This window comes from Mixophyes fleayi, chromosome 7 (assembly GCF_038048845.1).
Source record: "Mixophyes fleayi isolate aMixFle1 chromosome 7, aMixFle1.hap1, whole genome shotgun sequence".
Taxonomy (NCBI): Eukaryota; Metazoa; Chordata; class Amphibia; order Anura; family Limnodynastidae; genus Mixophyes; species Mixophyes fleayi.
Window position 1 is genome coordinate 91,589,833 of NC_134408.1, and position 13,240 is coordinate 91,603,072.

The 13,240-nt window shown below is 42.3% G+C and overlaps 1 protein-coding gene across 2 annotated transcripts in view; it reads right to left on the reverse strand.

Annotated features, from left to right (window-relative positions):
* VPS8 (VPS8 subunit of CORVET complex) overlaps positions 1-13,240 on the reverse strand; it is a 361,642-nt gene that overhangs the window by 184,403 nt on the left and 163,999 nt on the right. For both annotated transcript variants that reach the window (XM_075180095.1, XM_075180094.1), the window contains exons 2-5: positions 10,378-10,547; positions 8,945-9,013; positions 544-671; positions 203-296 (exon numbers count right to left, since the gene is read on the reverse strand). In XM_075180095.1, the coding sequence (XP_075036196.1) occupies positions 203-296; positions 544-671; positions 8,945-9,013; positions 10,378-10,547 (461 nt within the window). The remainder of the gene's footprint in view (positions 1-202; positions 297-543; positions 672-8,944; positions 9,014-10,377; positions 10,548-13,240) is intronic.

Here is a 13,240-nt window from a genome sequence, read left to right on the forward strand (position 1 = left end):
CGTAATGGTAAACTGGTGTAAATTATCAGAAATCTAGCACCCATACTACTTTCATTTTAAGTTTCATATATATTACTTTGGAGTAAAAACTTGATCTTTAACTTGTACTACATGTATGCTTCTTGTAATATATAGAAGTAGTTAACTGGGGTCAATAATTGGGACATGCATAGAGCTCTTTCCAATAAGCACTGGGACTTACTGCCGCTGAGACTATCTGAGAAGAGATCCCTTTGAGCAGAGTATGGCGCATCACAGATCCATGGCGGGACAAGGCATCCGGTAGCCTCTTCTTCCTGTTAACAAGCATGTACAAGGAGTGATGTCAAATCCAGGTGGTGGAAATAGATTGCAGTTATTCACAGTAATTTTTTATTTCAATCCTAGAAACCAAACCACCTCTACATATACGTTTATGTCTGTATCAGTGTGACAGTATATTTCTTGAGCTAAATGCATTATTTTGGAGTGAAGAGTGAATCTTCTTTCCTTTTCAATATCCTCTACTCCATGGCTACTATAAACAGCAATTTCTAACAATACCTTTTGTGTGCTCGGTCACCACTGTCAGAGCTGGCCAATGATGAGGTGTCACAGGAGTGTGTGTCAATGGTCTCTATGTTCAGAAGAGTAGGATCCTCGGGTATAAAAGTTTCATCCTCATCATCTGTCTAGAGCAAGAGACACAAGTATCAAATTAGAGGTAGATTCTGGCACAAGAGACATGAGGTGCAGTTATGAATAGTGTCATTTCAGGTAGTTTTCGAAAAAAAATACATATGGACGTAAAAATGCAGTCAATTTTATCTGAAATTATAGTAAAAGTAGTGACATTTCTAGAAATTGGGAGTAAACTAGAAAAAAAAAATTCGCACATTGTTTAATTATCCTTAATATTTAAATGAGGCAAAATGTTACAATACAAATTAGTTAGCTAGTTAGAACACACACACACTTGTGCGGCCAAAGAAAACTCTGGCATGGACTCCACAAGACCTCTGGAAGCGTCCTTTGGTATCTGGCACCAAGACGTTAAGTCCTGTAAGTTATGAGGTGGGACCTCCATAGCTCAGACTTGTTTTTACAGCACATACCATAGATGCTCGATTGGATTGAGATCTGGGGAATTTGGAGGCCAAGTCAACACTTTGAACTCGTTGTCATGTTCCACAAACCATTCCTGAACAATTTCTGCATTCTGAAAGGACCATTATCTTGCTGAAAGAGGCCACTGCCATCAGGGGAATGGTTTCCCAGCAGGCTTGCCTTCTTCCCACAATGCATCCTGGTGCCATCTTTTCCCCAGATAAACGATGCACACATACCCGGCCGTCCACATGATATAAAAGAAAACATGATTCATCAGACCAAGCCACCTTCTCCACTGCTCCATGGTTCAGTTCACATGACCATTGTAGGCGCTTTAGTAATGGACAGGGGTCAGTATGGGCACTCTGACCAGTCTGCAGCTACGCAGCAAGCTGTGAGGCACTGTGTGTTTTGACACCTTCCAATAATATCCAGCATTAATGTTATCATCAATTTGTGCTACTGTAGCTCTTCTGTGGGATTGAACCAAACAGGCTAGCCTTCCCTCCCCACTCGTGCATCAATAAACCTTGGGCACACCTGACCGGTTCACTGGTTGTCCTTTTTTGGGCCACTTTTGGTAGGCACTAGCCACTGCATACCGGGAACACCACACAGACCTGCTGTTTTGGAGATGCTCTGACCCAGTCCGTCTAGCCATCACAATTTGGCCTTAGTCAAAGTTGTTCAGATCCTTAAGCTTGACCATTTTGCCTGCTTCCAACACATCAATTTCAAGAACTGAATGTTTACTTGTTGGATAACAGATTCCACCCCTTGACAGGTGCTATTGTAATTAGATAATCAATGGTATTTACTTCACTTGTTAGTGGCTTTAATGCTGGGGTTTGAAATTTAATACTGCATATACCTTTAAAATCAGAAAATTAAAAGAAATGACAATGACAAAACGGACTTAATATTTATTAACACAACTGATTGCAAATAATTGCAATCAACTGCTTACTACACCCATGAATGAGCTGCTCTATTGGCAGTCTGGTCCACTCTTCCAGTACAAACTGCTCCAGTCCTTCCTGATTTAACAGGTACCTTCTCCCAACTGCTAGTTACAGATTTCTCATATATATTTTATATATATATATATATATATATATATATATATATATATATATATATATTCATATTAAATTTCATCAGAATAAGTATTTAAACCTCCTTTTATTGAAGAGATACTTGTTAGTGCATCCAGTGATTTTAATATCACTTAATTGTTTAATAACCAGGGGCCTGATTCATTAAGGATCTTAAATTGAGAAACTTCTTATTTCAGTCTCCTGGACAAAACCATGTTACAATGCAATGGGTGCAAATTAGTATTTTGTTTTGCACATAAGTTAAATACTGACTGTTTTTTCATGTAGCACACAAATATCAACTTTAAATTTCAGTGTACAAATAAGCTATCAAGTATTTGTGTGCTACATGAAAAAACAGTCAGTATTTAAATTATGTGCAAAACAAAATACTAATTTGCACCCCTTGTATTGTAACATGGTTTTGTCCAGGAGACTGAAATAATGGGATTTTTATACTTACGTAAAATCCGTTTCTCTTAATCCATTGGAGGACACCAGGACCTTGGGGTATAGAGTAAGGACAGGCGAACACTGGCACTTTAACTTTAGTTAAACAAAGCTCTGGCTCCACCCCCTCTATACCCCACCTCCTGCTAAAGGCCAGTCTATGTTTAACCAAGCCCGCAGAAAGGGAGATAGAGAGGAACCAGAGAAAAAAGAATAAACTTAACAACACATCATTGTCTTAACAACCAGACAACATGTCAAACAGAAGGAGAAACCAGAGCGTTAAGGGTGGGCGCCCGGTGTCCCCCCAATGGATTAAGAGAAACGGATTTTACATAAATATAAAAATCCTATTTTCTCTGACATCCTTGGGGGACAACGGGACCTTGGGGATATCCCAAAGCTGTCTCACGGCAGGGAACGCTCAGAAGAAACGGCCCAAAGCACCTTTCTCCCAAAACTTGGATCCCTAGAGGCAAACACATTAAATCTGTAAAACTTTGTGAAAGTGTATACAGAAGACCACGTGGACGCTTCACACAGCTGTTCACAGGAGGAACCATGGCGGGCCGCCCAGGAAGCACTTACAGATCTTGTAGAATGCGCCCGTAGATTATCTGGGACAGGCTCCCCAGCCCCATTGTAAGCCTGACGGATAACAGCCGTAATCCACCTAGCAATGGTCACTCTAGAAGCTGGCCAGCCTCTTTTGTGAGCATCATAAAGAATGAAAAGAATCTCAGTTTTGCGTAATTTCTGAGATCTTTTAACATAAATTCGCAAGGCACGAACAACATCAAGATAACGAATAGACTCATCGCTATCAGAAGATGAGGAATCAGATAGAGCCGGAATAACAATGTCATGATTCAAATGAAACTTAGATACAACTTTAGGAAGGAAAGAGGGCTTGGTTCGAAGAACTGGCCTATCCTCATGAAAAACTAGCAGATGAGGCTTGCAAGACAAAGCAGCAAGCTCTGAAACTCTGCGTGCCGTAGAAATGGGCAAAAGAAAAAACGTTTTCAACGTTAGAAATTTGAAATCCACCGTATTCAAGGGCTCAAACGGTGGATGCTGTAAAGCCCTCAACATCAAATTCAAATCCCATGGTGGAACCGGAAGAATATAAGGAGGCTGAACATAGAGAACACCTTGAATGAAAGTTTGCACATCAGGTATGACAGCAAGTTTTCTTTGAAAGAAGATCGAAAGAGCTGACACCTGACCCTTAAGAGAACTAAGACGCAAACCTGCATCCAAGCCAGCCTGCAAGAACCTCAGTAACCTGGCCAAACGAAAAGAAGACGTAGGATATCCCTTCTTTTCGCACCAACCAATATATGTCCTCCAGACACGATGATATATTTTTGCTGAAGCCGGTTTTCGAGCACGGAGCATGGTCTGCACCACCCGATCCAAAAAACCCTTAGCTCTTAGGATCCTGGCCTCAACAGCCACGCCGTTAAAGCCAAACGTTGCAAACTTCGATGACAAAAGGGACCCTGGGTTAGCAGGTCTGGGCGTATTGGCAAACTGCCACGACCGACCTCCTGCCATGAAGAGTACGTCAGTGTACCAGGCCCTGCGCGGCCAATCCGGCGCCACTAGAAGCACTGGAACACCCTCTCTCCACCTTTTTCAGTACTCATGGAAGCATGGCTATCGGAGGAAAAAGGTACACTAAGCGGTACCTGCAAGGGACGGACATAGCGTCTACCGTGACTGCCCCCGGATTTCTTACACGGGAACAGTAGCAGGAAACCCTGTGATTCAACAGAGATGCCATCATGTCGACATCCGGTTGACCCCATTTCACCACTAACTGTTGAAACACCTCCGGATGGAGAGACCATTCTCCTGGATGCAGAGTCTGCCTGCTTAGGAAGTCTGCTTCCCAATTTTCTATTCCAGGAATGAAGATGGCCACGAGTGCCGAAACGTGAGCTTCGACCCACTGAAATATCCTATGAGTCTCCCTCATGGCCAAGGGACTCCTGTTGCCGCCCTGATGGTTGAGATATGCCACTGCTGTGACATTGTCCGATTGAATCTTTACTGGCATTCCCTGCAGCAAGTGTTGCGCACTTCTTAGAGCATGAAACACTGCGAGCAGTTCTAAGACATTTATTGGAAGTTTGGATTCCTTCTGAGTCCAAAGCCCCTGAAACCGAGCCTGAAGACAGACAGCCCTCCAACCCCGAAGGCTGGCATCTGTTGTTATAAGAATCCAATTCCAAATTGAGAACAAGCGTCCCCTGGTGAGATTCTGCATGTGTAGCCACCAGATCAGCGACTGACACGTCTGCGGAGACAGGCGAAAAACCTGACTCGCCAGATTCCGATGGGATTTGTTCCATTGCAACAGGAGATCCAATTGAAACTGTCGTGCATGGAACTGAGCAAACTGGAACACTTCGAATGACGATACCATCTTGCCCAGAAGTCTCATTGCAAAATGAATGGAAGGTCTCCTTGCCACCAACAGGGATTTTACCATCCTCTGCAAGGCTAGGATCTTGTCCTGAGGAAAGAACACCCGTCTCAGACAGGTATCGAATAAGAGACCCAGAAACACCATCCGCTGGGATCAACTTGGATTTTTTGAAGTTGATAATCCAACCGTGCGACTCCAGGGTCTGGATTACTACCCGAATATGCAACAGACACTTCTCTGAAGAATCTGCCTTTAAAAGTAGATCGTCCAGGTCAGGGATGATTGTAATTCCCTTGGCCCTTAGCAGAGCAGCCATAATGGCCATGATCTTGGTGAAGATACGTGGAGCGGTGAAGATACGTGGAGCTGTGGCGAGACCGAACGGGAGAGCCTGAAATTGGAAGTGCTCTGACCGAACTGCAAACCTCAACAGGGACTGATGACCCTTCCAAATAGGCACATGGAGATATGCATCCTTGATGTCTAGAGCCACCATAAATTCTCCCTGTTCCATGCCGAGAATGACCGAGCGTAAAGACTCCATCTTGAAGCTGGGCACTTTGACCTGTGTATTCAAATACTTTAGATTGAGAATCGGTCTGAAGGAGCCGTCTGGTTTTGTCACAAGAAAAAGATTGGAATAAAACCCCAAACCTCTTTGAGAATGAGGAACCGGAATAATCACTCCGGACGAAAGAAGGGATTGAATCGCTTCTATTAAAGCCAATCGTTTCCTTGGACAAGAGAGAAGCCCTGAGGCGAAGAACCGTCTGGGAGGAAGACCGAGCAGATCGATCTTGTAACCCTGGTTCACCACTCCCCGAATCCAGACATCGGTAGTGGACTGACACCACCGATCCCTGAACCGCAGAAGATGGGCTCCTACCACCGACGACAGCGGAGGAGCAAAAAAACCCGTCATGCAGACTGTTTGTCTGCAGGCTTTGCAGCTGGACGTCGCCCAGACCAGGCCTGACGTCCCCGCTGCAAACCACCTCTAGGGGCAGATGACTGGCCTGTAGAAGTTTGGCCTGAGGAATATTAACCCCGAAGCCTTCCTGAGGACTTAAAGGACTGGAATTTGGATAATCTTTGTTTGGGAGCATTAACTGGGAGAAAAATGCCCTTTCCACCTGTAGCTTGACTAATAATGGAGTCAAGCTGAGGTCCAAACAAAAGACCCCCAAAAAACGGTATGGTCTCAAGAATCTTTTCAGACTCCCCATCAGCCTTCCAGGACTTAAGGCAGAGAATAAAACAAGCTGAAACTGCAGAGGCAGAAATACGTGCACCAATCAGTCCCGCTTATGTAGCTGCCTCTCGTAAATAATCTATCGCCCTCTGAATTTGCTCCACTAATGGAAGCAGTTCAGAGGAAGGCCTGCCTGCCAACAAACCCTGAAAACTGTGTTTTCACCAGCGTTCTACTGCTTTGTTAACCCACACACAGATGCCAAAGCAGACCTGAAAGAGGCACATGCTGCCACGAAAATGAATTTAAGGACGGCCTTAACCTAATGGTCTGTACCATCCTTAAGAGTGGCAATGTTAGGAAAAGGAATAGTAGTTAACTTGGCTAACCTTGTAACTGCAGCATCCACACGTGGAAGCGTTTACCATTTAGCAAAAACTTCAGTAGGAAAAGGATAAACCGACTGCAGTCACTGAAATACTTGGAACTTGCTATCTGGGGAAGTCCAAGGCTCTGACAACAAATCTTCCAATAGGGAAGAAGCCAGGAAAAAGAAAGAATCTTTTTTTTTTTTTCCTCGTGCAAAAAGAGGAGCTTGTGCAACATGAGGAACCTGACACACAGCTTGTATCAATTCCTCCACACTCTGGCGAACCGAATGAATCTCCTCCACAACCAAAGGAGCATCCATGTCAGAATTCACCGCTAAATTACCTTCATTCTGGGAACTACAGTCAAAATCTGGCTTATTCTCCTGAAGTTGTGGCGCCATCCTCCTACGCTTATGTGAGGAAAACGGTGCCGCAGATTGTAACATCCTCTCTAAGAGGAAGAAACCTAAACGATACCCTGTACAGAGGATGCAATTCCCTGTATCCAAGCAGGCTGTACAGACTCCGCCAGGGAGAAACAGTCAAACCTTGACTTAGCAAACTAGAACCCATGTCAGTTGCTACAGTGCAAGCACAATCAGAAGATGGAGCGACCACAGCCTGTGACAGCACCAACTGAGCAAGTTCAGCCACTGTATTGGAGAGAGACCGAACCCAGGCATGTGTTGCCGTATGTAAAGCAGCAGCTACTGTATTACACGGTATGCTCTTTGAAAGCCGTCAGGCTGCGCACAGTGCCTCCGCGCCTGACTGACCTGATGGTAACTTTACGTGACAGACAGCACAACATTGAATCTCAACATTGATATAACACCAGCTTTACCACGCATGGTTTTTCCCCTTCTGACATGTTAACAGATAGGACAAAACACAAACAAAACAGTGTAATAAACAGTGTAACGAAACACAATTTAAATAACAAGCAGCCCACAATACTGAACAGAAAGTGAGCCTGCAATACAGCCAATAAAAGCCCCACAGAGTAAAAATAAACTTTTGAAAATAACAATCCCCAAACCTTTCTATCAGGACTGAGGACAGAAAAGGGGAGCTATAAAATGGATGTTTATTCTGGTGTCTGCACACATAATAGTGAGAGACTACCATGGAGGAAGTGTAATTAGAAGAAACACCACTCCCCCCAGGGCCCAGCACTGAATTGGTAACAATCAACAACCCAGTGCCTAGCAGGGCTTCACTATCTTAGTGACCCTTGCCTGACCCTGTCTCCTGAGCTAAAAATAGAATCTCAATTTTTTTCATAGAATGACTGCTTCTAAAAGCAGCCTGCTCAGGGACAAACTGCGATTTTCTTTCCCTCTCTCTCAGCATTGTGCTGGGAGAGGGTTCATTTACCTTCTGCCACCCCTCCTCACGCAGTGTCTGCAGTCTATCTGACTGTCAGATAAGGAGGACGGACACAGCATGAGTCGAATGTGCCCGGCTCCTAGGAGGGTATGAAAACGTTGGGAGAGGGAGGCTGGCAACAGAGGCACCTCTCACAGCAACTCCAATTCCCCCACTCCATACAGCGCTTGCCGCAGGCTGCATACTGAATATTCCTGCCATAAAATAATAAAAGTAACAGAAGAGGGCTGCTGAGCAGCCCAGACACAGCCTTTTCGCCAGGCACTTGAACTAGACTGGCCTCTAGCAGGAGGTGGGGTATAGAGGGGGTGGAGCCAGAGCTTTGTTTAACTAAAGTTAAAGTGCCAGTGTTCGCCTGTCCCTACTCTATACCCCAAGGTCCCGGTGTCCCCCAAGGATGTCAGAGAAAAGAAGTTTCTCAAATTAAGATCCTTAATGAATCAGGCCCCAGCCCTTTAAATGTTAATTTTAATGCTTTTAACATATCAATAAAGTTATATTTTATCTATTTTTTCATGATATTCTCTTGGTTATAGAATATTGTGTTTAAGTAATTTAGTGGGAGTCTGAGTGCACCTAAATTTTCTGCAATAAAACTTCTGTTCTTTTTATGTATAAAATTAATTTAGTTTTATTGGTTGCACCCCTTATATAATCCAATAGAGGAATCTAGAGAGAATGTGGAAATAAGGGTACTCCTTACAATCAGTGCAACAGATAAATCCTTTCCCTTTTCTTGATAATTATTAAAACTAGATAGATGGTGATTGCTACGGGGTTAAGCTATTAGTTTATCTTGAAATGATTCAGTCTTCAAAACTCTAAGTAATTACATCTATATGCGCTAAATGGCTACCTACGCAGACAATCTGTCTTTACCATGTGTCAGTCAGGCCAAACAAAACCAAATGGGACTCACCTCATTCAAGATGCTCTCCAGTGTTGGAGGAGTGTCGACTTGGGGAATGTCAAATTCCTTGTCATCAATCTAAAAGAAGATGGCAATAGATATTTTCTGGCATATTATAGAACACATGAAGAAATGCACATAATAGTAATCTTCAAAACATATGCAAAAAAAAAACTTTAGAAGAATGTACAAATGTTGCACTAAATTCAAGTCATTTGTTATATCCACTAAGATATTCCCAGGACAACCTTCAGGAGGCAGGACCGGATTGTCTGCTGTAGAGCCTTGGTGTCATACTGTGCTTTATTCCTCACATTAATACACCCTTTTCTTACTCAACATGCTACCAAAACTCTTATCCATTCTCTCATCATCTCCTCTCTTGACTACTGCAACCTCCTGCTTTCTGGCAGCTCATATATCCACATTTCAACCCATCCTAAATGCCGCTGCAACACTGATCTTCCTCTCTCACCGCTCCCCATCTGCTGCACCACTTTGCAAAACCTGGCTTCCTGTGTCCTCCAGAATCTCAAATCTCATATCAAAATACTCTCCCTGACACGCTTTTAGATCTACCTCTGACCTGCGCCTTGTCTCATTTCTGGATACCATCTCACACTCGAGCCTACAAGACTTCTCCCATGCTGCTCCCCATTTATGGAATTCCCCAGCCTTCCAATCATTATACGTTCTCTAAAAACCCATCTCTTTTTTAAAGCTTTCTTTGACCCTGATTATACTATTCACATGTATACACGCACACAACTCTCCTATTCTTCACTCTAAGCACATTCGTTCCTCTTGTTTCCAATTAAAATTTAAGATCTGTAATGAGCAGGGTTCAACATACCCTTTGTTTTCATGTACTTGTTTTATATATGCCCTTGTTTTCCCTACCGTATGGCGCTGCAGAGCACTGTGGCGCCTTACAAATCGACGCTATTATTATTATTAATAATAATAATAATAATAATAATAAATGAGCAACATCAAAATCTGCCTTTGTCCTTCTTTTCTTTCCCAGCATACATTCTTTCTAATGGCAGAGTGTTGTGATTATATGTTATTACTTACCAAGCCATCATATTACATGTCACTGTAGCAGGTAGCAGTGGTCAAATTGGGCTGGTATACAGTAGTATGGCATACCGCTACATGCCCTACTGCTTTAACTGTGAAACTATCAAATTCACTTATATTTTCCTACTTCAAGCACTGTGCTGTACAATATACATTATATAACCTAGGAAGCCTCTGTAAGAGCAACATGACAAGTGAATAAAAAAATGTTTGTTTTCTACACTCAGAGTTAGAAACCATAAAACTTTATTTTACCTCATGAGGCACGGAAGGCCAGCATATTCAATTCATATAGCTCTTTATTCTAAGACCCATATACATGTATATATATTTTGGTATAAAATCTAAGCAATTTTTACCAGTTCCTGCTTAGAATCCAACTCCTTGTCCACATCAAGGTAGCCTATAAGAGTCTGGGATTTATTCAGTTCATCTTCTAGGTTACCAGGTAATAGATTCACTTCACTGGTAATTCTTTCTGAATCCCAGCCCTTGGTACCGAGGTCATCCTCTCCAGGGTCGGACTCCACTGCAAAACAAAAGGTGAGTTTTCAGAATAATATTGTGAGCTGAACTTATCAATTGTATCATTGCTATCTCAAACTTTTAGTTTGTTGTATATGTTTAGTCCTGGATACATTTGTACTGTTCACTGTACTCATTCAAAGTTCTCCATGGTGTCAATCCTTTGAGAACTGACCAGTAACCAGCTGAGGCAGGAATTGCAGTGGTCTAGAACTATATGCTAGGCATGGGGGGGGATGCTTTTATGTGTGCTTTTAATATTTAAGTAGAGTCATTATCATGATTTATTTATATAGCGCCAGAAAATTCCATAGCGCTTTACAATTGGGAACAAACTTCAATAAAACAATTAGGGATGTGCACCGGCGACTTTTGAGGTCTCGTGTTTTGTGTTTTGGATCCGGATTTTCGTTATTTTTGAGGTTCGGATTTGTCTCGCAAAACACTTGACGAAAGGTCTCGGTTCGGATTTAAGGTATTGGATTCGGATTTTTTTTGAAAAAAACATAAAAAGTTTAAAAATCAAGTTTTTGGGCTTATTTTCACTCCTAGGCTATTATTAACCTCAATAACATTCAATAACAAGCATTTCCACTAATTTACAGTGTATTCTGAACACCTCACAATATAGTTATTAGTCCAAAACGTTGCAACAAGGTATCTTTCTGGACTGCGTAGAGGAGTGGGTCACCACAATATATATTAAAAACCCTGAACTTTTATGATTCGCACCAATAATTGTACCTGGACTGCGTAGAGGAGTGGGTCACCACAATATATTAAAAACCCTGAACTTTTATGAATCGCACCAATAAATGTACCTGGACTGCGTAGAGGAGTGGGTCACCACAATATATATAATAAGAAAACCATCAACTGGTTTGATTCGCACCAATAAATGTACCTGGACTGCGTAGAGGAGTGGGTCACCACAATATATATAATAAGAAAACCATCAACTTGTTTGATTCGCACCAATAAATGTACCTGGACTGCGTAGAGGAGTGGGTCACCACAATATCTTAAAAACCCTGAACTTTTATGAATCGCACCAATAAATGTACCTGGACTGCGTAGAGGAGTGGGTCACCACAATATATATAATAAGAAAACCATCAACTTGTTTGATTCGCACCAATAAATGTACCTGGACTGCGTAGAGGAGTGGGTCACCACAATATATATAATAAGAAAACCATCAACTTGTTTGATTCGCACCAATAAATGTACCTGGACTGCGTAGAGGAGTGGGCACTGGGCACCACAATAAAATATATAAAAAACCTTCAACAGGTCTGCATTACACTACACATACGGCTGCTCCTCCATCCTCTCCATCATATACATGTTGGAGTTTTAGCGTGTGACAACCTCTTGTTTTTGATAATGTCAGTGCATTTTGAATATTTTTCAATTTGCCCCACACCACTGAATGTACTTTATCTATGATACGCATCTATCTATCTTGACTGCGTAGTGTGGTGGCCCCGGTATACAATTTGGTACCGGGGCCACAATAAAATAAATACACCCTCCACGTGTCAGAATTCCACCAAACAAGTATCTGGACTGCGTAGTGGGGTGGCCCCGGTACCCAACTTGATACCGGGGCCACAATAAAATAAATACACCCTCCACGTGTCAGAATTCCACCAAACAAGTATCTGGACTGCGTAGTGGGGTGGCCCCGGTACCCAACTTGATACCGGGGCCACAATAAAATAAATACACCCTCCACGTGTCAGAATTCCACCAAACAAGTATCTGGACTGCGTAGTGGGGTGGCCCCGGTACCCAACTTGATACCGGGGCCACAATACCTCCTCCAAACATGCTACAGACAATTCGTCATTGAGATCCCATTAAGTATGTTAAAGACAGACAGGGTCCAAGTGTTATTAGTTGACTTTGTAAAGAAAAAAACTGTCCCTGTTGCACATAGTCGTGCAATGAAGACTTACTTTTTCATTTAAAGGCACGATCTTTCAAGTGTAGTGTTTGTAAGTCTAAGTCATATTATACTTTTGGTAAAATTGGTTTTTTTGGTTCCTCTTTATGTTAATTAATTAGTAATAGAATTAAAGTAGGAAATAGAATTAAATAGAATTAAAGTAGGAAATAGAGTGGTATAGAGTTGTAGTGTGGTATAGATAGAGTGGTCCACACAATATAATAATAAAACCCTCAACTGGTCTGAATTCCACCAAACAAGTATCTTGACTGCGTAGTGTGTGGGCCCCGGTACACAATTTGGTACCGAGGCCACAATATAATTAAAAAACCCTCCACGTGTCGGAATTCCACCAAACAAGTATCTGGACTGCATAGTGGGGTGGCCCCGGTACCCAATTTGATACCGGGGCCACAATACCTCCTCAAAACATGCTCCAGACAATTCGTCATTGACAGACCCCAGACAGACAGGGTCGTAGTGTTATTGTTTGACTTTGTAAACCCAAAAAAATGTCCCTGTTGCACTTGCACATAGTCGTGCAATCAAGACTGACTTTTTCATTTAAAGGCACGATCTTTCAAGTGTAGTGTTTGTAAGTCTAAGTCATATTATACTTTTGGTAAAATTGGTTTTTTTGGTTCCTCTTTATGGTAATTAATTAGTAATAGAATTAAAGTAGGAAATAGAATTAAATAGAATTAAAGTAGGAAATAGAGTGGTATAGAGTTGTAGTGTGGTATAGA